The sequence below is a fragment of the Erythrolamprus reginae genome, unplaced genomic scaffold (assembly GCF_031021105.1).
Source record: "Erythrolamprus reginae isolate rEryReg1 unplaced genomic scaffold, rEryReg1.hap1 H_8, whole genome shotgun sequence".
Classification (NCBI taxonomy): Eukaryota; Metazoa; Chordata; class Lepidosauria; order Squamata; family Dipsadidae; genus Erythrolamprus; species Erythrolamprus reginae.
Window position 1 is genome coordinate 904644 of NW_027248536.1, and position 23871 is coordinate 928514.

At 38.0% G+C, this 23871-nt stretch overlaps 1 protein-coding gene across 2 annotated transcripts in view; it reads right to left on the reverse strand.

The window, feature by feature from the left end:
* LOC139155887 (DENN domain-containing protein 1B-like) overlaps nucleotides 1-5606 on the reverse strand; it is a 241947-nt gene extending 236341 nt beyond the window's left edge. For both annotated transcript variants that reach the window (XM_070731234.1, XM_070731235.1), the window contains exons 1-2: nucleotides 5116-5606; nucleotides 769-833 (exon numbers count right to left, since the gene is read on the reverse strand). In XM_070731234.1, coding sequence (XP_070587335.1) covers nucleotides 769-833; nucleotides 5116-5132 — 82 coding nt within the window. In that variant the 5' untranslated portion in view covers nucleotides 5133-5606. The remainder of the gene's footprint in view (nucleotides 1-768; nucleotides 834-5115) is intronic.
* Nucleotides 5607-23871: the final 18265 nt, after the last annotated feature.

The window sequence follows — 23871 nt, forward strand, 5'->3', positions numbered from 1 at the left end:
CACCCAGATTTTGACCACATGACAGTAAAAGTGCTACAACACCCATAATTTCAGGAAGGGATCATAATTCTCTTTTTCCACACCATCATAATCCTGTACAGATGCTGAACAAATGGTTATAAACTGGGGACTACCTGCAAAATTCATTTGAATTTAGCTAATCTATATTCTCCACAATGCTTCTAAACTGGGTATTCTTTCTAAATACAACTTTAAAAATTAAAGTTTAAACCAATACAAAAGTTTATTTGGGGAGACATCTTGAGAAAAATATTTATTTTATTTTGTATTTAAGCAGGATAACCATATCTAAGTAGACAAAGCATAATGTTGTTACTATCCTTCCTAACATGACTATTATCTACTTGCTATTAAAACAGTAATGGCAACCAAATGATTTAAATTAGCAGCACAAATGCTTATGTGTACATAGCCAAAGAGGGTTCCTTCTTAAACATCATAATTATATGTACTGCTAAAACACAACTTAAGGAATCCATTATAATGTGCAAATTGAAAAAAGGTTAAAGCACAAACTCAAAGTGTATGTCTCTAATTAAATATTATTGTTTTTGCTACAGCTAATAATATATAAAACATATGTAATGTAGTAAACTATAATTATATACGTAGTTCTATTCCTAAAAATAACCTTAATAAAAAGCAATTAAGCACATTTCCTAACTATATTAGTCTATCTACATTAAAAATATAACTTGTTACATTTTGGCACAACTAATTTATATGCAGAATATAAATGTGCATTACCTTCATTTTCAGAAGCCTGGCATTTTACTTGTATCACCAAATCAAAGGTAGTCTCTGGATTTTCTCTGGAAGTAAAAACAAAATATCTGACTACTCATGAATTGGTCCCAAACATTTAAATAATCTAATCACAGGAATGCTATGTTTGTTATAACATTAAACTGCATAATAGTATTGACTCATAATTACTTGTCTCTTAGAATACACAATGAATATTTACCAATCGTTGAGACATATAAAATTGTATTACAATGCAAGCTCAACAAACATTATTTAAGCTTGACTGCTGAAATTCATTAGATTATGTAATGGTTAATCCAGCTCTAGTACACTAACTCTCAGCAATGAATCACTGCGAAGGACAAAGAGAATCCTGCCAAGATAAACAGAAGTGGGAATTGACACTGAAAGTGAAGAGTTAAGCTACAACTTGCTGCAAGATAGAAACAACATTTGTTTTACATCTTTAGGGAAATATCCATTTCCCTTACTTCAGTAGGGATTGAAATAAACAGTATAAAATAGTGATAAATGACCACAGAAAAATACACTCAAAATACATATGTATGTAAACTATTGATATTATATCCTTTATAATCCTGTACATTAGCCAGTTCTTCTTTCAACATCTACAGTGATCCCCCGTTTATTGCGTCCCCAACCATTGCGAACAGGGTACTTCGCGATTTTTCAACCCGGAAGTCAAAATACCATCTACGCATGCGTGCCCGTTTTTTCTATGGGCACGCATGCGTAGATGGCAACCGGGAGATCAGCTGCTGGGCGGCTTCCCCAGGTCTTCCCCCTCTTGCTGGCGTCAGCGAGGAGTTTCCCCACCGCCCACGCAAACTCCTCGCTGCCGCCCGCCCTTCGCCCGCCCACGCCGTTCATTCTCGCCGCTTTCGAGCTGAGTCCTGAAGCGAATTCGCTCCCGGACTCAGCTCGAAAGCGCCGAGAGTCAGCGTGGACAAGCCGTTCGTTGGCGCTGGCTATCGGCGCTTTTGAGCTGAGTCCGGAAGCGAATTCGCTCCCGGACTCAGCTCGAAAGCGCCGAGTCAGCGTGGACAAGCCGTTCGTTGGCGCTGGCTATCGGCGCTTTTGAGCTGAGTCCGGAAGCGAATTCGCTCCCGGACTCGGCTCGAAAGCGCTGAGAGTCAGCGTGGACAAGCCGTTCGTTGGCGCTGGCTATCGGCGCTTTTGAGCTGAGTCCGGAAGCGAATTCGCTCCCGGACTCAGCTCGAAAGCGCCGAGAGCCAGCGTGGACAAGCCGTTCGTTGGCGCTGGCTATCGGCGCTTTTGAGCTGAGTCCGGAAGCGAATTCGCTCCCGGACTCAGCTCGAAAGCGCCGAGAGCCAGCGCCCCCCGGACCCCCAACCCGGGTTTGGGGGGCTGCTAGGAAGCCCCCCATGCCGGTGGCAAACAGCCGCGCCGCCCCCAATCTTCGGCTCCTCGCTAGCGCTGTGGGAGTAAAAACACCATCTGCACATGCGCAGATGGTGTTTTTACTTCCGCAGCGCTACTTCGCGAAAACCCGCTCGTTGCGGGGGGTCCTGGAACGGAACCCTCGCAACGAGCGGGGGATCACTGTATTTCAAATTCTGTAGCTGCAACTTGAAGGATTCTATCATTTCACAGTTTGTGAATGAGCAAGTCGATTACCTTTTATCATGCAATTTCATTGCGATTCTTGAAACACTTCCAGTATGTCCTATGTAATGTCATAATTTCAATGTATGCCTTGGAAGTTATTCCTCCCAACTTCTATACATGCTATAGTCCTCTATAAATTTTCAAAGCAATTGTTATTGCAGTTGTAATGTTTATTTATTTCTTAATGCCCATGTAATATATAAAATATGATATAATTGAATTTGATAAAGGACTTTTTAATCAGTTCACTCCCATTTTTAAATAACAATCACCTATTGGCTTAAGCAAGGAAAGATTATCCTCATTTTGACATTATGACCCCGCATGGATTTTTGTTTTACAATAAACTCTAATGGAATTTTGCTAATATTAGTTTTCCCTGAATCACATTTCCCAGTTGTGTTGGAATTAAACTTCTAAAATTTCCAGCCAATAACTCAAATAATTCATTCACAAAATACTAAAGAGTGCTAGAATGGGAATGGGTAATTGAAGACAGAACAACAACTGAGAAGCAATAAGCAAATTGAAATTTCCGCTTCAATAATTATTTGAGCTTGCAAATATCAGTGTGTCATGCAGATGAACATGTGAGCATCCACCCCAAACTCTAATAAAGAAGTCAACCTCTGGTTGATTACATAACTATTTGACCATAAGAATGAATAAATATGTAAATAGAAGTAGCAGATATTAAACAGCAGCTACGGTAGAAGTAGCAGATATTAAACAGCAACTGGAACTGAATGTGCTACGTTCAAGAAAATTAAACTTCACAGTTGTTTAAGGAACATAAACGTATGTGTTGTGGAACACAAATTCCATGTATTAAAATAGTCATGAAATTATTATTATTTTACCAAATTTATATTCATGAGGTTTCTAGCTCAAAAATAATCCATTTTCAATTTCTGGGTAAGATGTTATGATTCTTTACACAATGTAAATACTATGCTTGCTCAATTAGAAATTAGTCTTTCTGTGAGACTAACTTATTCCTTAGCAACTGTACACAAGATTGCACTATAATAGGATTTGCAACTGAGCTCTTTCCTGTAATGGTTTGGGTAGTTGTGCTAACTCCAGAAGTACCCACAATGACTGAAAAGAAAACTTCTATAACAGGTTCTCCAACTATAACCACAACTTCTTTAGAAACTAGATAAACACCCCATAGGTCAATATTTCTGTTTTCTGCATAACTGCTTCTAGGCTTCCAACAAAAAGGCCTTTCAAATGGTGTTACTTTACACCATGAAGTATCAAACCAGTTCAATATGTCAACCAGTTCATAAAAGCAAGGGCTTTTATGTCTTTTCCAGCTGGGTCACCATGAATAGATCATTGTCAGTTTGCAAAACTATGAAAACTAGTTCAGAATGCAAGATTTACCAAGGCTTTACAAAGCCAGGAAAGGATTTTAGCCGCCATCACTAAAATGAGGAAAAAATTCATTCATTTTTCACTCTAGAAATAATTCCTTGGAATTGGCAGATATTCAAATGGTGTATATTTTTTCCAACCCACTGTGGAAATTATTAAAACAGAAAATGTTTATCTCCACTAATTCTGTGGCATCATTCTGCTCACATTATTTTCAGTCATGAGAATTTCCTATGCCAACATCCTCCTGCCCCCTCTTGCCACATATTATCTTTTCAGTTAATGCAGGGGAATTTTGATGCTATCAAATTGTTACCTGGCATACAGTAGTACACTACAGTATAGTGTTTATTTTTCAAATCCTACCCATTGGAGAAAGGGGAGTATGACATCTTAAGATGTGCATAAGGGCGTGCATAAGTGCACCAGCGTGCCTACCGTCCCCTGTCCAAACTGTTTCTCTCTTACTGGTATCATGCATATAAACATTGTTATATCTTTGTATACTAGATACCAAGATACATATTGTGTGTGGTTGTGTTCATAACTAAACTGAGACTGGGCAGCAGAAATGGGGATAAAAGTAGTTCATGTGGGTTTATAGGTTGCCAAGAGATAAGAAAACACCAGCCTTGGCCTGCTGTGTTTCTTATTGGACTTCCTTCTGCACAGATGTGCTGTGTCTTGTGTTTTACTTGTTGACTCTCATTTGATTGTGTCAAGCACTGGCCACGAAGGTTAAACCCAGCAGAGGCAGAGCCAAGCAAAGGCAGACGGATACTGCCTTTGCTTACTGTATACTGTCGGCCATTCAAAAAAAAGGACAGTCGGATTTTATACTGCGAAGGGGGGGGAGGGGGGGAGGGGGGAGGAGAGTAGCTTTGGACTGACTACATAAGCTACTTTTTACCAAGGACAAAGCAAGCCGAGCCTGAGCCGGAGGAGCCCACCTAAGCAAGCCCAAGTGCTTGCCAAAGGGAGCTCTCTCCCCACCGATCTGGTTTGGGATTGCAGCCCCCCCCCCCCGAAAGAAGCGCGCGCCAGAAGCGAGGATGGGGCTCCGCTGCCTTCTCCTCCTCCCCCCACCTCTTTCCTGCTGACCTCAGCTCCCGTACGCGGCCGGCCTGCCGGCCGGCCTCCTCCTCCTCCTCAGCAGCCGCGCACATGCAAAGTGGGGCTGGGGGTGGTTTTGAGGCCTAGCCTGACGCCTCCCCTCGTTCTCTCCTGCCTTCCCTTTGCAGCCGACTTTGCCCCGCCGCCGCCCCGCTTCCACTGACGTTTCCCCTCCCCCTCTCGCGCGCGCCACACGCTTACTTGATCCTGCAGTCCATGGTCGCATCTCGGGGTGAGGGGTCCCAGGAGGCGGAGGCACCCCCTGAAGGGAAAAGGCGGGCGCCAGTCCGGCCTGGGTCGGGAAAGGAGGACGAGAGGGAAGGGAAGCGCCGGCTCCCGTCTCGCTTGGCTCTCCTTCCCCTCGCGTCCCAAGGGGCTGAGCAGGTCGGGGTCGCGTGTGCAGCTTCCTTGGGCGTCTTCGCCGAGAGTGGCCCGAGCTTCGCTCTTTCGCCTCCCCGGCCCGGCGTGACGGCGGCCGTAAAAGCAGCACGTCCCTCCCAGCCTCTCTTCTACCTCTCTCAGTTCCTGCCGCAGAGAAGCGGCTTCTTCGGCACCTTGTGGAAAGCAGGAAGCTCTTACGGGGGCTGGGGGAGCTTCTTCCCTGGGCCTTGGCCAGGGCTGCTGCGACGGACGGACGCTGTTTAACCCAATGGCGGGAAGGAAAAGCAGCAGCCTCGCCATAGGGTTCCTCCTGCGAGGAGCTACGGTTGCCAATTTACTTAAAATCAAGGAGGCAAAGGGAGATTCCGGCCCGAGGCCTGTGGACTTTTTGCAACTTAACTTGAGGAAGGGGGGGGGGGGGACAAAACCAAGGGACTAAACTTTCAACATTGAACTGAAACTGAATATCCTCCTCCATAACCCGCAACAAAAGTTAGCATTGCTATACCTGAATTGAAATTCCCTTTTATGGAGGGATCTGCTTGCTACTCCCTTACTCAGCTGTCTGAGTAAGGGAGGAGTAAGGGAACTGCTGTCAGTTCAGAAGCCTTATATGTAAGGTGCAAGGAGTACCCAAATTTACTTGGGGGGGGGGGACAAACCTGAAAAGAAGGCAAATCTGAAAAGAGGTTGAGAAAGATTAAAAAAATAATAGTTGTTTACATTTATAAATTTGCTTTAGGAAGGAAAATTCAAGAACAGAACTAGAAAAAAATCAATCTGAAGGTCAGGTTTCTGAAATGATTGACCTTTATAATACAAGGTAAAAGCTTACTACAGTATAAGGGGTTGTCACCTTTCCACTTTAATATGTTGCCCTCCCAGAACTTTTTTGAAAGTGCTAGCCTGATTTTCAAAGGTTTAAGTATTGATAAAGTAAATAAAAATAGATGGATAGCAACAGGAATTTCATGCTATCACTCACTATGTGATCTGCAAATTAGGGCTGCTATCTACTTGGCCATGAGTTGGCATTATTTTTCTAGTGCAATAGCCGATGAAAATATCAATGAGCATAAGTTTGCTAAAAAGAGGGAAACTGGAGGAAATTGCTTGTATTGCATTTTTACCTCTTAATGTTGTGTTCACTCTTGTGGTCCTATAGAACAACTTTCCAAGTTGTTCTGTCTTCCCCTGCATTATGCATGTGTGTTCCTGTTGCTTCCAGTACTCTTCATCCACCTCATGTGCTATTTCAGAAACCACTTATCAGAATGATCAAATACAGGAATATACCCATTGCTTTCAGAAATTTTCCAAATTTTGAAGGGTCAATACAATCAAAAGTTTTGGAGTACTGTAGTGTAAAAAATAAAAGTAGAGGACTTTTTGATTTGATTTTAATTTTTTTGCAATTTCCACCAATATCATGTTCCTTCTGTGGCATGAATGTTCAATTGCCACTACTTTCTCCTTTCTCCTTACAAAGCACTAAATTTCTCCTTACAAAGCACTAAATTTATCCAAAGGATTTTCCACTATATCTGAAAAATAATAATTGGGCTATAATTACACTGCAATTGTGTAATTATCTTTTGGTTTGAAAATTCTTTAAACATATGTTTCTAAGGTCTGGATTAAAGATAGTCCTTGATTTACGACCAGTCACTTAGCGTTCATTTGAAGTTATGACAAGCCCTCCCCAAAAGCTATTTATACCCTAGTTTCAAAGTTATAACTACTGCAGCACCCCAGGACCCCTTACATCTGTGATTAAAACGGAGTGCCTTAAAAGATCATGAGAATAACAACTGCTTTCAGGGTAGTATGAAGCTGCCTCTAGGAAAACTGCTTTTCATATCACATCAACCGGCCACCTCTCAGAAGCTGCAAAAATTAAGTTGGGTGTTACTCACCCCTGGAGCTAGCTGAAGGGCAAGCCGCCTCCTGCAATTCCTTGAGTGGCCAAGTTAGAAGCAGGCCCCAAGACCTGTGAGGCCTCCCAAGATGTGGAAAGCAGAGCCCGAGATATTTCACAGGGTGGGGAAGACCTATGGAGAATGAGACAGGTGAGTCTGGCTGAGCTTGCCAATGCATAGAGGCATAATCTTACAAATATTTTTGAGCTTTGGATATAACACTTAATCATGTTTCTAATCAGTGCTTAGCATTTTCATGAATGGACCATTTTCAACACAGAAATATACGTAATTATTGTTCTAGTTACAATCATTGTAACTCACATTTTCCATCAGTTTTCTTCTCCAACTTTTGTATTTTGTCAGCAGTGAATAGAACAATTTTCTTCAGTTTTTAATCCATTTTTTTGTTATTATTTTCTTTTTTTAATTATTGTAACAAACCCACGGAGAAAATAAGTTTTGCTAACCAAAGCAATTTTGGAGAGAGAAGCTTCCTATAATCAATAAAAGCACGAATGTTTTATAGTGAAAGACAGATTCTATATAAAAGGAAATAGAAGAAGCAATGGGAAAATAGGTGATTTTCAAGTAGAAAGCCAAGTGAAGAACAGTTGCAGATAACATTCCCTTCCTTGCAGAGGCAGTGGCACCTTAAATGCCCAATCTAGGTCACCCAAAAAAGGAATATCTGTATAAAGCACATTGTAATTTATCTGTAATTATTCTTAGATGGATTAAGTAAACAATGCATAGAGGCATAATCTTACAAATATTTTTGAGCTTTGGATATAACACTTAAGAATCATGTTTCTAATCAGTGCTTAGCATTTTCATCATTTCCTCTATGAACTTCTCCTTTCAATTCAAATAAACTTCTCTATTTTCAACAAAATAAGCTTTCTGGGGGAAGGAAATTTTATTGACATGAGGAAAAGATAAAGCATTTATCTTGAGGAAATGCTTTCATTTTCACTGAAGCACTGGCATAAGGATATGAAACTATGCTCGAACCCAGTAAATTGGCTTATTTACTGTCAACACATATCAATAGTATTATCACATTTTATTCCCAGCTAAAAAAATTCCTGTTTTTAAAAGGAATTTAAATAGAACTGAAATGAATTTGAGTTATCATGCTAAATTGCATGACTGTTACAAAACTTTTCAGAGAAATACTATTTTCTCCTCTTTCAATCAATTATGGATCATGCACATAGTTACATCAGATTAACTATAAATTTCAAAAACAATTTTGAGTAAAACATTGATATTGCTAGCCCCCTGCATACACATACACACAGCTGGACACACTCAGAGAATGCCTATGAAATATCTTAATGTTATATGTTCTTAGATCCTTATTAACATCTATGATATTTTACTATAATCTATAAACATTTAATTATATGAAAGGAATATTACATAACTCTTCTCATCTTGTGTTTGGAAAAATCCAAGTTCTAAGCAGGATAGATTGTGCATCAGGTATATATTAGCCCCAGCAGGGATGAACATTGGCTAATAGCAATAGCACTTAGACTTACGTAGCACTCCACAGTGCTTTACAGGACTCTCTAATTCTAAGTAGTTTACAGAGTCAGCATATTGCCCCTGACAATTTGGGTCTTCATTTCACAATGTGTGCTTCCCTAGTGTATTCAATTTTTTTTCCATGTTTGGAGTGTGATGCTAATATTGGTCTACCATGTCATCTACAGATTGTCCTTAGTAATACAACCAGGGGTGAAATCAGAGATGGGTTCTTCCTAGTTCGGACCAGTTCTCCCAAACCGGTAGCAACCTGCTTGTGAGATCACGATGACATCAGGGAACCGGATTGGTTGGTGCAGGTCCATGGAGGTTACCATCTTTTAAAAAAGAAATTGAGGAGTTTGGTGGGGTCATTTCTTCTGCACATGCACAGAAGCCAAGTTTACAATACTGTGCGTGTATCACCATCTTGTTTTCGGCTTTTGGGGGGTGTTCTGAGTTTTTTGCTACTGTGCATACATCCAGGAGGCATGGCCAGGTGGCGCGGGAGGAAGCAAACCGGCAGCAAGGTAAGTTATAACCTATCCCTGGGTGAAATTCAGCAGCTTCTGACAGGTTCTGGAGATCCGGTAGTGGAAATTTTGAGTAGTTTGGAGAACCGGCAAATACCATCTCTGGCTGGCCCCAGAATGGAGTAAGAATGGAGATTTTACAATATCCTTCCCCCAGGAGTGGGGAGAGAATTAGGATTTTTGCAGTATTCTTTCCCTGGAGTGGGATGGGAATGGAGATTTTGCAATATCCTTCCCTTGCCATGCCTACCAAGGCATGCCCACAGAACCAGTAGGGAGAAAATTTGGAACTTCATCACTGAGTATAACCATTAATTCAATGATCATTCAAAGTTACGATAGCTCTGAATGTATGTTACTTATAACTGTGTCTTGAAGTTCTGACTATTGCAGTAATTCCCATACTTGCATGGTGGCAATCTGAACAAACAGCACTAGACGTGGTTACAATATCACAGAAAGCCTGTTATCACTATTTGTGACTTGCTGTTTTCCCAGAAATAATGTCAATCAGGAAGCCAGCAGGGATGGTCATAAATCACAGTCATACTTTTCTTGCTTAAGGACCACACTGCTTAATGAAGAATTTTTCACTCCCAATTTTAGTCGTAAATTAAGGACCGCCTATATATTGATAAGTGACAAAGTGTGTAAAAGTTGGCAATGCTGACATAAATGTGTGGATGACAGGAAGGATTAAAATTTAATCTAATGTGGATTCAATCATAATCAGATAAAAACGATTTGGTAATTGCAATCAAGCAAAGCTGTTGAAATATGTACATTATTTCTACAATATTTCTAAGACAAATTTCAGCAGCAAGTTCACTAGTATAATTCTAATTTCTTTCCAAAGTTCAGAACTGTGCTTCTGTTTATGGAAACCCATCGGGCAATCACGCTGAAGCAAAAGATGTTGCTCTTGATACCACCCACAGAAATCATGGTGCTTCATAATTCTTTCATTTTATTTTGGCACATGAAACAGAATATGCAGCCAACATCCTATTGTGCGGGTTGCCAACAGTTTTCCCCCCAGCAACTATGTTCATGGTGGTGTTAGTCCACACAGAGTAAAAGTAAGGAAAAAAGAGAGAATATGTAAGAGATATGAATTAGAAGTTAAATATTTTCAAGTTTTATAAAAAGAGGGTCACTTCCAGAATGCCCCGTGTTAGTGTTCCTTTTACATTTTCACTTCATGTATCTCTTTCTGTTCTAAGTTGATCTAGGATCTTTTAGAAGTAGTAAAAAAGTACCACAGAAAATATGTTGAGCAACCTATATGAAATATTTGGAGATTTTTGGATTGTTGAATACCTGATACTTACAAATCTGTCGTTAAAATTCTGAAACAAGATTAAGTATATTTTTATTATCTTAAAATGAGAAGACATTTTTTCATATTTATTAGCGACCTCATGTTTAAAAACATGTATCTAATGTGCTCCTAATGTTATTGTAGTGGAATGGTATGAGAAGACCTAAACCATTAATGCTTAACAAAATAATATGATTTAAAAATGCAAATGTATCCCCAATTTAGTATTTTTCTATATAGAGAGAACTAGTGATTTGCTGAAAATGGAGTAAAGTGGGTTTGTTTTAATAAGCACTCTTTTATGGTGGGAATATGGTATTGTCCTGGATTTATAAGCATAGATTAACAATATGTATTAATTTTCTATTTATTGTCCATGGTTTAAAATTCCAGTGCTTCATTTATAGATTACAATGTGGGAAATTGGGCAAGAAACGTTTTTCAATTTAAAGACATTTCTTATGTGAACTGGTAACTCTCTTAAATCTTCAATTTAATTCGTCCAAACTTCAAGGCATTCATGGTCAAACCATGCTTTTAAAATGTCAGATACTTGTTCTGATCCACAGCAAATTGGCCCCTAGTTCTGTTCATAATTTAAAAAAAGATATTACTGTAGATTACATGATATGATCTTGGCAAAAATGCTAAAGGCAAATGTGTGTTGATGGATCCAGCCTTGACATCATATACAGAGAGGTTATTCATTTTTGATCCCTGAAGATTAGAAAAGAGCCATTAATCCTAGTATAGAAAAAAAGAGAATAGGTAGAACTAGATAATTCTGCCACATCAAATTACTGAGTCCAATATGAGACTTCATAGAAAAGAATAAGAATACATTAAAAATGTAGATTTGGTGCATGATAATATCTTGATGAAGGAACAAGCTGGTTTCGGGTAAGGTAGTCAATGCTTGATTGGAGTTTTTTTCTTTATCAGCTAATGTCAAGTTGCTTTATTTTAGTCATACAATAGATAAGTTCAGATAAGTTTCAAGTAAAAAATTACAGCTGTCACATTGTGGTAAATATATAATGGGCTTGCATATAAGCAAAGAATTTTATGTCAAAAAATGGATGCAGCTTCTCCAAAGATGACCTTATCCATGAATGCATGGGATAGGTTTTTCTCTCAGATTTCAAAGTACCCATATATTGTATATAATCTAATCCACAGATAATCCAATCCTGGATATATATTTTTTTTTACCAAAATAGCACAAAAAATGTTTCATCTGTGGCTTACTTTACAACCAAACATAACTCAAGGCAACAACCAACACTTAATACAGTACTCCTTCCTTCTGATTTCCCCATAATGGTAACTTTGAGTTAGGTTGTGCTGAGAGAAAGTGACTAGTGATGGGCGAACCCAACGGTGTTCGGGTTTGGCAAGTTCGGACAAACTTTACACAAAATTCGGCCGAACCGAACCCGAACGGGGAATCCCAGCAAGAGATTCGGGGGGCAAAGCTTTGATGTCACGTATACCGGCAGGTTGCTAAGGATGCCAAGGTGATCACTTCCTGGATTCCATGGAATCCAGGAAGTGATCACCTTGGCGTCCTTAGCAACATGCCGCTGACGTCAAAGCTCCGTCCCCGGAATCTCTTCGTGAAAGGGATTCCCCAGCTCCTTCAAAGGGAGGTCTTCACGTAAAAATAAACATTGTTATTTTTATGAAAAAGGACACCGCAGCGGCAAGCAAAGGGCAGTCCTTTCATGTAAAAATAAACATTTTTACGTGAAAGGACTGCTCTTTGCTTGCAGCGCCACTGCAGCGTCCTTTTTCATAAAAATAACAATGTTTATTTTTACGTGAAGACCTCCCTTTGAAGGAGCTGGTTGAATCCCTCCCATGAAGAGATTCCGGGGGCAGAGCTTTGATGTCACCGGCAGGTTGCTAAGGACACCAAGGTGATCACTTCCTGGATTCCATGGAATCCAGGAAGTGATCACCTTGGCGTTCTTAGCAACCTGCCGGTGTCGTCAAAGCTCTGAACGCCGAACACGACCTCCAACTTTGCCCGAAGTTTAAAAAAATTTCAGGTTCATGTTCGGCATACCGAACACCGCAAAATTCGGTACAGACCCGAATTGTGCGAGTTCGGTTCGCCTATCACTTTAAGTGACTAACCTAAAGGAGGGACTAGAACTCACAATGCTCTGGTTTTCAGCCTGGTGTTCTAATCACAAACTGATCAATTTTTTAAGAAATAATACCTGAATACCTTAGAAATTCTAGGAGATTGGATCAGAAACAAATTGGCAGGAAAATTCAATTTGCTAATTCAGTAATTTCAAATTACTAATTCAATTTATTTTAGGAAAAATATAGTAATACATCAGGTTCAGAAAAGTATTTACTTGGGAATGTGTAATTTTGAATAATGTGATATAGTATTAGCATTTCTTCAGCTTTTCCTAAGGTGAAACTAATAAGTGGATCAAGAAAAATGCAACGTTATTAAGCTACATCATTAAATGTTGCTAAGAAAATTGAGATAAATTGTCTTTGCAATCATCCTAATATTTTACTGTTCCTTAGCTTCATAACTCCTTGTATGTCCTTTTATCTGTATTACAAAAGTAAAGCTTATATACATTATACTCGTACATTTATCTATATACATATAATTTCAATCACTATCAGACAGGCTGTTTTATCTGAAAAGTGACATTAGTTTCAGAAGAAACCATATCACTGATTCCTGTATCCAGCATTTACTAAGCCAATGTGGGGACGCTTATCACAATGCTGTTGTAAAGTATACCTCGTTCTTAATACTGATGTAGATGAATGAGGATTTTCTTACTACTGCTTACAGTAGCAACAGCTTTCAATAAACAGATTCTCTCCTTATATATTTTGAATATATTTTGAAAACTCTAGCAGTATTAGAGACATATTAGAGGCAGAAATGAAAGGAATACCGTCAACAGTGATATAAAATTATAGTCCCATTGACTTTCTGAAGACCCCCCATCTGTTTTTTATTATTTGGTTTAAATGTTTGGGAAACATTCAAAACATCTTGTATGTCTGAAAGGACAAAGAAATTGAATGGCATGAGGGAAAAATGATACCAAAATGAATATATTTAATGGCCATGCCACTATGAGTAAATAACATATTTGCAAAATTCTCAAAAGTATTTAAATGAGGGAAGCAAATTGCATGTTTGCTCAATTTGAGAAAACTGTTGTATATGTAGTATCTGTTTTGAATGTCTAAGAGTGCTAAGAAATATGCATATTACACTTTCTGTTCAGCTTGTCACTGAATAAAGGTTTTTCCCCCACACCAAATATTGAAAACACCAAAAGATCAGTACCATCTGTGTTATGCCATTGACATCTTTCTATTTCAAAAAATTCTGTTTCCTTGACACCCTGAGCCCCCTCCACTGCTGGGTTCAAATTAGGCAGAGGTTCAGTCATCAACAGAAGAAAGTAGCTGCATATGTAGCTGTCAGCAGAATTCTCTGAGACTTTTTAGAATGCTCAGCTAAGACTGAAATATTAATCTTCTACATTAATTTCAAGCCACTTAGTGATGGAAAGTCCATCAGTCCTACATGCTCTCATTAAAAGAGGATTGCACAAGATAAGGGAAAACCTCACGACTGCTACATCCAACATTAAAATATTAGAAAATTTATAAGAAATTAAAATTATAGTAGTGAACAGAATAACAAAGTTAGAAGGCACCTTTAACGTCTTCTAGTCCAGTCCCCCTGCTTAGGCAGGAAACCCTTCACCACTTCAGACAAATTGTTACCAATATCTTCTTTAAAATGTCCAGCGCTGGAGCAGTCACAACTTCTTGAGGCAAGCTGTTCCACTGATTACTGTATTTTTCAGAGTATAAAACGTACCAGAGTATAAGACACACCTTAGTTTTGAGGAAGGAAAACAAGGTCTCTGCCTCCCAGCAATTTGCCAAACAGCAAACAGTACAGATGATATACACTGTTTTCTGTGTATTTCTGTGCATGTGTTCCCGCACTCTTTCTAATGTCTCCACATCTTTTTTTTTACATTGTGGCAACAAAAACTGGATGCAGTATTCCAAATGTGGCCTTACCAAGGCATTATAAAGTGATATTAACACTTCATGTGATCTTGATTCTGTCCCTCTGTTTATGTAGCCTATAACTGTTGGCTTTTTTGGCAGCTGCTACACACAGCTGACTCATATTTGAATGGTTGTCCACTAGGACTCCAAGATTCCTCACACAATTACTACTATTGAGCAAGGTGCCACATATACTGTGCATTTTGTTTTTGGGTTTTTTTTGTCTAAATGTAGAACCTTACTTTTTTCACCATTGAATTTCATTTTGTTAGCACCCAATGTTCAAGTCTGTCAAGATCCTTCTGTATCTTAAGCCTATCTTCTGGAGTATTGGCTATTTCTCTAGCTTGGTATCATCTGAAAATCTGATGAGTTACCCATCTATTCCCTTACTCAAATCATTGATAAAGCTGTTGAAGAGTACTGGGCCTAAAACAGAGCCTTGGCGTACCTCACTACATACATACATGTAGATGCAGTTCCATTGAGGACTACCCATTTAGTGTGGTTGGTCAGCCAGTTATGAATCCATCTGGTGGTGATGTTGTCTAACCCACATTTTTTCTACTTATCTAGTGATAGGTTATGGTTTACTTTACCAAATGCCTTATTGAAGTCCACGTTAATTTCTCATATATCAACAATATTCCTTTAGTCAACTAATTTTGACACTTTATAAAAGAATACAATAAGATTAGTCTGGTATGATCTATTTTTGACAAACCCATCCTGGCTTTTGGTTATTACTTTTTTTGTTTCGAGGTGTTCACTGATTCGTTGCTTGATTATCTTTTCCAGAATCCCCCCCTAGATTGAGGTCCAACTGATAGATCTGTAGTTTCCTAGTTGTAATTTTCAACCTGCTGCTGAAATGTGCATATTTCAATAGCTTGCTTACTTCCAATCACTCCCCTCCCCAAAAAGATATGGTTCATAATTTAATCCAAATTAATTTAATCAAATTGTTCCTCTCATCCACTCATTTATGAATAAGCTTTATGACCTACCCATTTTCCAATCCTAACACTATACAAGTAGTCCTAAAATAATTACAACAATAGTACCTGAAAATGCATCATTAAGCAGTGTGGCCACTAAGCAAGAAATCATATGATTCTTAGTTGCAACCTTCCTTGCCAGCTTCATCCACAATATCTATATTGTGATCATGCAACTTTGGGGATGCTGCAATGACTTTAAGTGCGGGGACAAATTATAACTCACTTTTTTCATCAATGTCATAACTTTTAACAGTCACTAAATGAATGACTAAATTGAAGATTACCTGCATAGTCAATGACAATAATCTTGTAAATACACCGCTCAAAAAAATAAAGGGCAGACTCAAATAACACATCCTAGATCTGAATGAATGAAATATTCCCATTGAATACTTTGTTCTGTACAAAGTTGAATGTGTTGACAACAAAATGAAATTGATTGTCAATCAGTGTTGCTTGTTAAGTGGACAGTTTGGTTTCACAGAAGTTTGATTTACTTGGAGTTATATTCTGTTGTTTAAGTGTTCACTTTATTTTTTTGAGCAGTATATATTTCTCCCTCACTTTTGAGTTGTGTTCATATCTGCCTTCATCAAATACGATGGAATATAGTGAGGCAGTCAATCCCTAGGAGGGAGAGGGTACATTCCAGAGGAGTAAGCAGCAACTTTATGATTTGTTTTCACTTGTTGTGAGCCGCCCCGAGTCTTCAGAGAGGGGCGGCATACAAATCCAAATAATAAAAAAAATAAATAAATAAACTGAGCACAGATATTATGTCTGAGAGAAATGAGGTGAAGACAGCTTCTCCCTAATAGTTTACAGATGCAAGAGACACATATTGTAAATGCAAATGAAGTCTTCAAACTGGCAAAATTTTGTCTAGAGTTATGAAACAATAAAGAACTCAGCTTGGAAGAATTGCTATTTATCATCCTTGGTTTTGGGCCTCTTATTAATAAAACTCTTACAGATGTACAGTAACTATATTTGAAATTATTATAACCGGCATTTGAAATGTTGTATTGTGTTATGATTGATTGTGTGGGGTCATTTATATTTTAATATAAGTCACCAAAGTCACAACTATGAGATGGAGAGCTATGTACGTTTAAACATTTGTAACTTTCTAAAACAACATTCTAATAACTTTTGTTGTTTTTTTAAAAAAAATGTATAATTCTTAAACTTGTACTTCAGACTTCTTTCACTGAAAAGTGCAGGAAACAGCTAGTGCTACAAAGCATGTTAATCCAAAAGTTACTAATAGATGAAAAGCAATTAATAACCTCCAAAAGTGATTAAAAAGTCAGTATGCAAATCCAATGTCCATAAAGCTCAAAGCTGCAGTTTGAGTCTGCCAGAAGAGGGGCAGCTTATAAATTTGAAAAAATAAATAAGATCCCATCTCTGACCTCCCAAAGTTCTAAACTACCAGAGACAGCTCCCTTATCTAGATTATTTGTGTGCAATTTAAAATCTTTTCCTTGACTAGAGAGGAATAACAAAGAACTGATCCACTTGTTGGCTTTTCATTCACATGTCAGTTTTCACTTTGCCATTTCTTTTCCTAAAGTCCAATCTTCAAAGCATCTAAATTGGCTATGACATTTAATTTAATTTTAATTTAATTCATTTAACTTCTAAGCCACCCAATTCCTAGTGAACTCTGGGCGGCATACAGTCATAGGCAATATAAAACAATAAAATATATAACATTAAATAACACAAGAAATATAAACCAGTAAAAAACCCAAACAAACATTCACTCAATAACATTCATCATTAACATAGTTGTTCCATGGCCCCCAAACCTGCTGGCAGAGCCATGTTTTCACAGCTTTTCGGAATGCCAGAAGGGTGTGGGAAGTAGTCTCTGGGGGCAGTTGGTTCCATAGAGCGGAGCTACCACAGAGAAGACCATTCCACATGATCCCGCCAATCAATGACAGTAAAGATTCTAAAAGTTAAGGTATTTCAAATTTTAAAAATCCAACTAACTCTGCTTTGAGTTTGGACAAGACTTTAACCTCCATGTCCATATGGGAGAATGTTTCAAATCAGGACAAAGTAGACTTACCCATCCTGATTGGGTATGTAATGTTCCATTTTAATGCAGATTAAAATGGCAGAGGTTTCACAAAAGGGAATGGTAAAGGAGACCATTTAAAAGTAGGAAATAAATTAACAAATGGATTTCCTACCTGAAATTATATATTTTGTTGATTTTTCAAAAATATGGAATTTGTATCAATGTTTTTAAAGATAATTATTTTATTGCTATCAAGCTTGTATGTATTTGTGAATATATATGTGTAACATAAAACTCTACTGACTTCTATATCTGTGTTCTGAACCTGTACAAATTATTCCATTATGAAACAGAAAATATATATTTCTTGACATGTCTTTTGGCCATTTAAAATGTTTGCACTCCTGGGGGATTTAAGCTACTGTCCCTTAAAGCATGCCAGGGGCATAAGAATGATAATGCAGGCATAAACCACAGCCTGGAGAGACTCACAAACATTCTTCCTTGAATTTTCATCAGCTTTGAAAAACAAGATTTTATGGCTGCAAGCAAAACCAAACTTGCCAGTGCTTCCACCTCAGTTGACATTAAGCACCCTGTACTACTTTTCTTAAGTATGTCATTCAAACTCAGATGCAGCTGGATAGCATGAAAAATTAGAGTACATGCCCAAGAATTCGACAGCAAGCTGACACTTCTAAAAGAGCTGTGCATATGGATATCAAAATGTATCACACCCAAGTCCTCATTATGCAACATTAAAAGTTTTGTTCTGAACAGAAATGACAATAATGCTGGAGTGCAAAAACGTAGTTAAACTGACAAGTTACTCATTACTTCTACAAAATATGAATTTTGATTATTCCTATCCAGGTTCAAATTTTAGGTTTATTTTTAAAAGAAATCAGAGATATAAGCCGAAATAGGATTATTCAGAAGCTGTCCCAGAATAAAGTTTTAGAAATTGAAAAGTCCAGTTTAAGCCAGGGTTCTTTTCTAATTGTCTCTAATATTTTTAGTCTGATGGATATACTTTCAAAAACATCTGATTCACTGGACCATTAAGTTACTAAATCAGAATATCCCTATTGCTCAATCAGTTATTGAATAATTGGAAATTGCCAAGCACATGTGTATAAGCATAAAGATTGATTTTTACAGTATATCTTCATTCCTTCTGCTTCTCTCCCTTGCTTGATTGGATGGGTGAGAGGAACAGCAGTCTTTCCACTGGAAGGACCATTATCTATTTGGGATGATACTAATTGCTAGTAATTAGTAGAGGAGTCAGAAAAATTCAGTGTCTCTCCTCCCCTCCCCTTGTAAGCCTATTTAAGATTAGAGAGAAGAAGGGAGAAAGTTTGGGGAAACGTGATATGGTTTATATAGAGTATGTGTGTACACCAGTCATTGTATGAAAGACAAACTGCTATGTGTACAAATGTGTGCACGTGAAAGTGTGTGATACACATATGGAAGTAGATTCCCACAAATGTATACTAGCCCTAATCTCTGATTTAACAACCTCTGTGACCCTTGGCATCAAAAAGACTACCTGTTTGTTTGTTTGTTTGTTTGTTTGTTTGTTTGTTTGTTTGTTTGTTTGTTTATATATCGCCCCTCTCCTTGCTCTACACAGCCATTCTCTCTGATTCAATCAGAGGACTTTACGCAAAGTAACCATTCAGCATAACCATCTTAACTTCATAGAGTACCACCAAATTAATACAGAAGCTAGGCATGATATTGCATCCTTTTTTAAAAAATTCCAGAAATAGTTCTGGTAAAAAATAAGTAATAATGAGTAAATAATAAATGATTGCTGCCTTCATTTAAAAAAAAAAATCAGAAAGGATGTATTCCACATAGGCAATAGGGTTCCACTTCCCTTTACTATTCTAATTTTACAGTATTAGTATCTTCTGGCCAGAATTCCTAAACACATATGCCCTCCCTCACCAAATGAAACGGGATAGATTTACATTTTGGCAAAAACTTGAAGGCAGTTGTATTGTCACCTACGTCTGCTGTGACTGCTACAGAAAAATAATTGCAAGTGTAATTTGCATATGCAGACTATCTCACACATTTAGTTAATCTGTTGCCAAAAATGCTGCCAAGAACATAGGATTTTTGTAAAAGGAAAATTCAACTATTTTCCGCCTATATCAAAATAGCAGTACAAATCAAAATAATTCAATATGCATAATTATCAGATTGAATATTACCAGCTTTTATGAGATGACAGTATAAAACAGTAAGCAATAGATCTTATTTCCGCTAAGATGAATTATAAAGTATTACTAAGGATTAAATCTATGTAATCCTATCTAGATTAATATAACTCCGTAACAAAGAGTACAAATTAATGGACAACTGACCTAGTTATAAGAACGTGGTGCTTTCCATGCGACCTATCAATAAAATGAATTTTCAATGTCATCTTCTCTAACACAAATAATCCCTTATCTGGGAAAGCTGTATTATTTCCCCATATTAATATTTAACTAAAAGATAATTTTGTATACCATTTTATCTAAAAAAAAATAAGTATGGGAATTTTTGTCCACAATTCTAATAAACATAATTTCACTTAATATGAACAGGAGTATTCACATTACAGTATAGTGAAATAAATTTAATAGTACAAATAAAACACTCTCTCATTTCAAGTAGTTCAAAAAAATTGATGTTTTTCTTCATTAAGTCGATTTCTGCATGACGAAAAAAATAAAGTAACTTGAAAAGTTAGGGGAATAGTTCCAAACTGACCTTCATTTTTCCACTTCAAGTGTCTCTAAACCATCTTCTGCTTAAATCTTTCTGCGAAATATATTTGAAGACTCAACCTATTTATGTACTTCCTGGATTAGAAGTTATTCATTTTTGATTATCACTTTCTAATCTAATGCATTGGGTCTGGCAAAATATGGCATACAAATGTATTGATTATAAATGGAGAAGGGACACATGTATTGGCTTTGTTTTTGTGGGGGGGTTTTAAGCTCTGCAAGCCTTGTAGCATTAGTTAGCCATCTGGTTATTGAAGAAGAATGAGGGCTGGGAGCCTGGGATAGCACTGACCATAACCTTAAAGTACCATGAACTGCTGGAATGGCCTGAAGCCCTGGCTATCAGGAACAAGATTGCAAGACCCATAGGAGATGGGGCTGACAATGCAATCAGGAATCACAGAACCTGTGGGAGATAGATTTTGAACTAAACTCATGACTGGGGCAATGACTAAGACAGAAATGATCTGCAAAGTGCTGTGGTTGGTATGGTCAGTACTGGCAATGTCAATGGAATTTATGGGACTGTCAGAACCAGTAGAGCCTGTCATTGTCTAGGTGTCCAGAAGTCAGAATTGACAAGGAGGCATTGCAGACTGTCAAGGTATGTGGGATTTTTTAATGTGGCAGATAACTGCTCAAGGACTTCTGTTTCATGCCATTCCTTAGATGTTTGTCTTTTGAAGGGCAAATAAAAGATTGTTATATAGTGCTTACCAATACCAGGATGGAGGGGCTTACATTTCTTTAAAGGCCTTGCTTTGCAATCTGGAGACCCTAGAAGGCTTTGTTCCAGATTCAGCTTTCTTTTATCTAATTGTTCTGTTCTTCCACTGTCCCTCAAGACCATACTTTCTGCCCACTATAGAGCTGAGAAAACATGTAGCAATTTTATAGTGGTGATGGGAAGAAGTAGATATACAGTAGTCTGAATCTGGATACAGAGAGCCCTTTTAATCCACTGATTGAAAGTTGTTCCATGTCTCAACTTTCAAGGACTAGTGGACAGACGGCCCTAGTTTGGCTCTTGCTCTTAAATGCAAAATCAATTTTTAATAAATTTATCTTCATTCCTGGTATTATCATAAATAAAGTGTGCCCTCTCTGTCTCAGTGTCTATATCTCCCCCTCCCCCAAAATATGTATGTTCTAAAATGCCTTGAAAATCTAGCTGGGCTCCTGGGCCTTAGAATGAGGTAAATATGGTCACCTAATTAACTGGATATTAGTGTTATTTTTGCACTAGACAGATTTTGTGTGTGTGTGTGTATATAAATGTGTGTGTTTGCTTGTGCATGTGTGTGTGTATACATATGCACACGCAAACACGCACACATACATACATCATAGATACCCATAAATCTACCCTTGAAGAATGTTCGGAGACTTCAGCTGGTGCAAAATGCAGCGGTGCGTGCAATAACGGATGCACCACATCCGTATTAATACGGAATAATACGGTATGCCCGTATTATTCCATCTCTATGCAAGCTGCATTGGTTGCCAGTCAGTCTCCGAGCACAATTCAAGGGGTTGGTTATCACCTTTAAAGCCCTAAATGGCTCAGGGCCAGACTATTTATGTGACCGCCTCCTCCCTCATACCTCATTGCAGCCAGTAAGGACCCACAGGGTCGGCCTTCTCCGGGTCCTGTCCGCCAAACAATGTCGGCGGGACCTCGGGGAAGAGCCTTCTCTGTGGCTGCTCCGACCCTATGGAATCAAATGTCCCCAGAGATTTGCATTATCTCCTCCCTAGCGGTTTTCCGGAAAGCTGTTAAAACCTGGCTTTTCCAGCAGGCTTGGAATTAAGACTGTTGCAAGTATGGTTTTATAATACATGAGATTTTAGTGATGTTTTTTATTGATCTTTGGTATTGTATTTATCCCTGTTGTTAGCCTCTGAGAGTCCATTTGGAGTGAGCGGCATATAAATGCAATAAGTAAGTAAAGTAAAGTGAAGTAAATAAATAAATAAATAAAGGTTTTTTCTGTTGAAAAGGAAGTCTTCCTTTTCATTATCAGCTAAAATATGTTACATATACAGTACATACATACATACATACATACATACATACAGACATACATACAGACATACAGGCATACTTTCTGTCGAAAAAAGGTATGGCTAGCTGAAAATAGGAAAAGAGCTCAAAATAGATCTATATAGTTTCCCTTTTCATTATTAGCAAAAATATATTACACAGACAGACAGATGGACAGACAGATCTTATACTGTACATTATGTGTTATATATTTGTTTTAAATAGAGAGCCACCCAGAGTTACCTGGGAGTCAGGCAGCATCTAAATCAAATGAAATAAATGAATGATTACACTAGATTTATCCCCAGTCTGAATTTGCCTGCATTAGAAGTTGAATCAAGATATTTTGATAAAAACCAGTGAATAGAGAGATGTAAACATGAATAGAAAATATAACCAAACAATCGAGAGCAGCAACAATACAAGGACATCTTTAGGGATCCTTCTAGAATGAGGAACTTTCTATTGTTCATGTAAAAGAATGCAGAAACCTCTGCGTTCATATTCAATAAGGGAAGGCTGGGGACAGAGGAATAAAAATAAAATGTACAAGTCCTACATTTTGTTCCAATTAATTGTATCTGATCAGTATTCAAACCTAACATATTTTAGTATATCATACACAGACATCTGAAATATTAACATAAAACAGTTGCAAATATGCAAGTTATGTATTACAATAATCAATTTCTTTACATTATTGCATCATTTTAGGATTGTTTAATATATATACACACACACACACACATAATAAAATAAAGCAATCTTTTTAGATAAAAGCAGCAAAAAAGCTGTAGTAAGTAAGTAAATAAATAAATAAAACATATCAGTCTACGTTTGATTTTAAAAAGTGATTTTCTCTTCTTACATGTGCATATTAATAATGGTTAGCCTTAGGCAGTGAAGAGCTACCAAAATTTTTACTACCACATTGTGGGCGTGGCTTATGCAGGACGTCCTGGATTTTCTTTCAACATCTTTCAGTGAAAATTGGGTACTCTGGGTTGGAGCTCCATTTTCACTACCCCACTGCATTCCCTGCCTCTGGGCAGTAGCCCACATCTGGCCTTAGGGCAAATCTAATGCACTTACTCTGATTTATGTACATCAACTGATTAATTTAAACCAACATAAGCAATAGAGATTCTAAGATTGTATATGATCCTGAACATTTTTTAAGCATCTCTTAGACCAGGGGGGTCAAACACACATCATCATGGCATCATCACATGATGTATTGGGTCCGTCTTTGCTTAGCCGGGCATGGGCATGGCCAGCGTGTGATGCATCTGGCTCACAGGCTGGAGTTTGACAGCCCTGC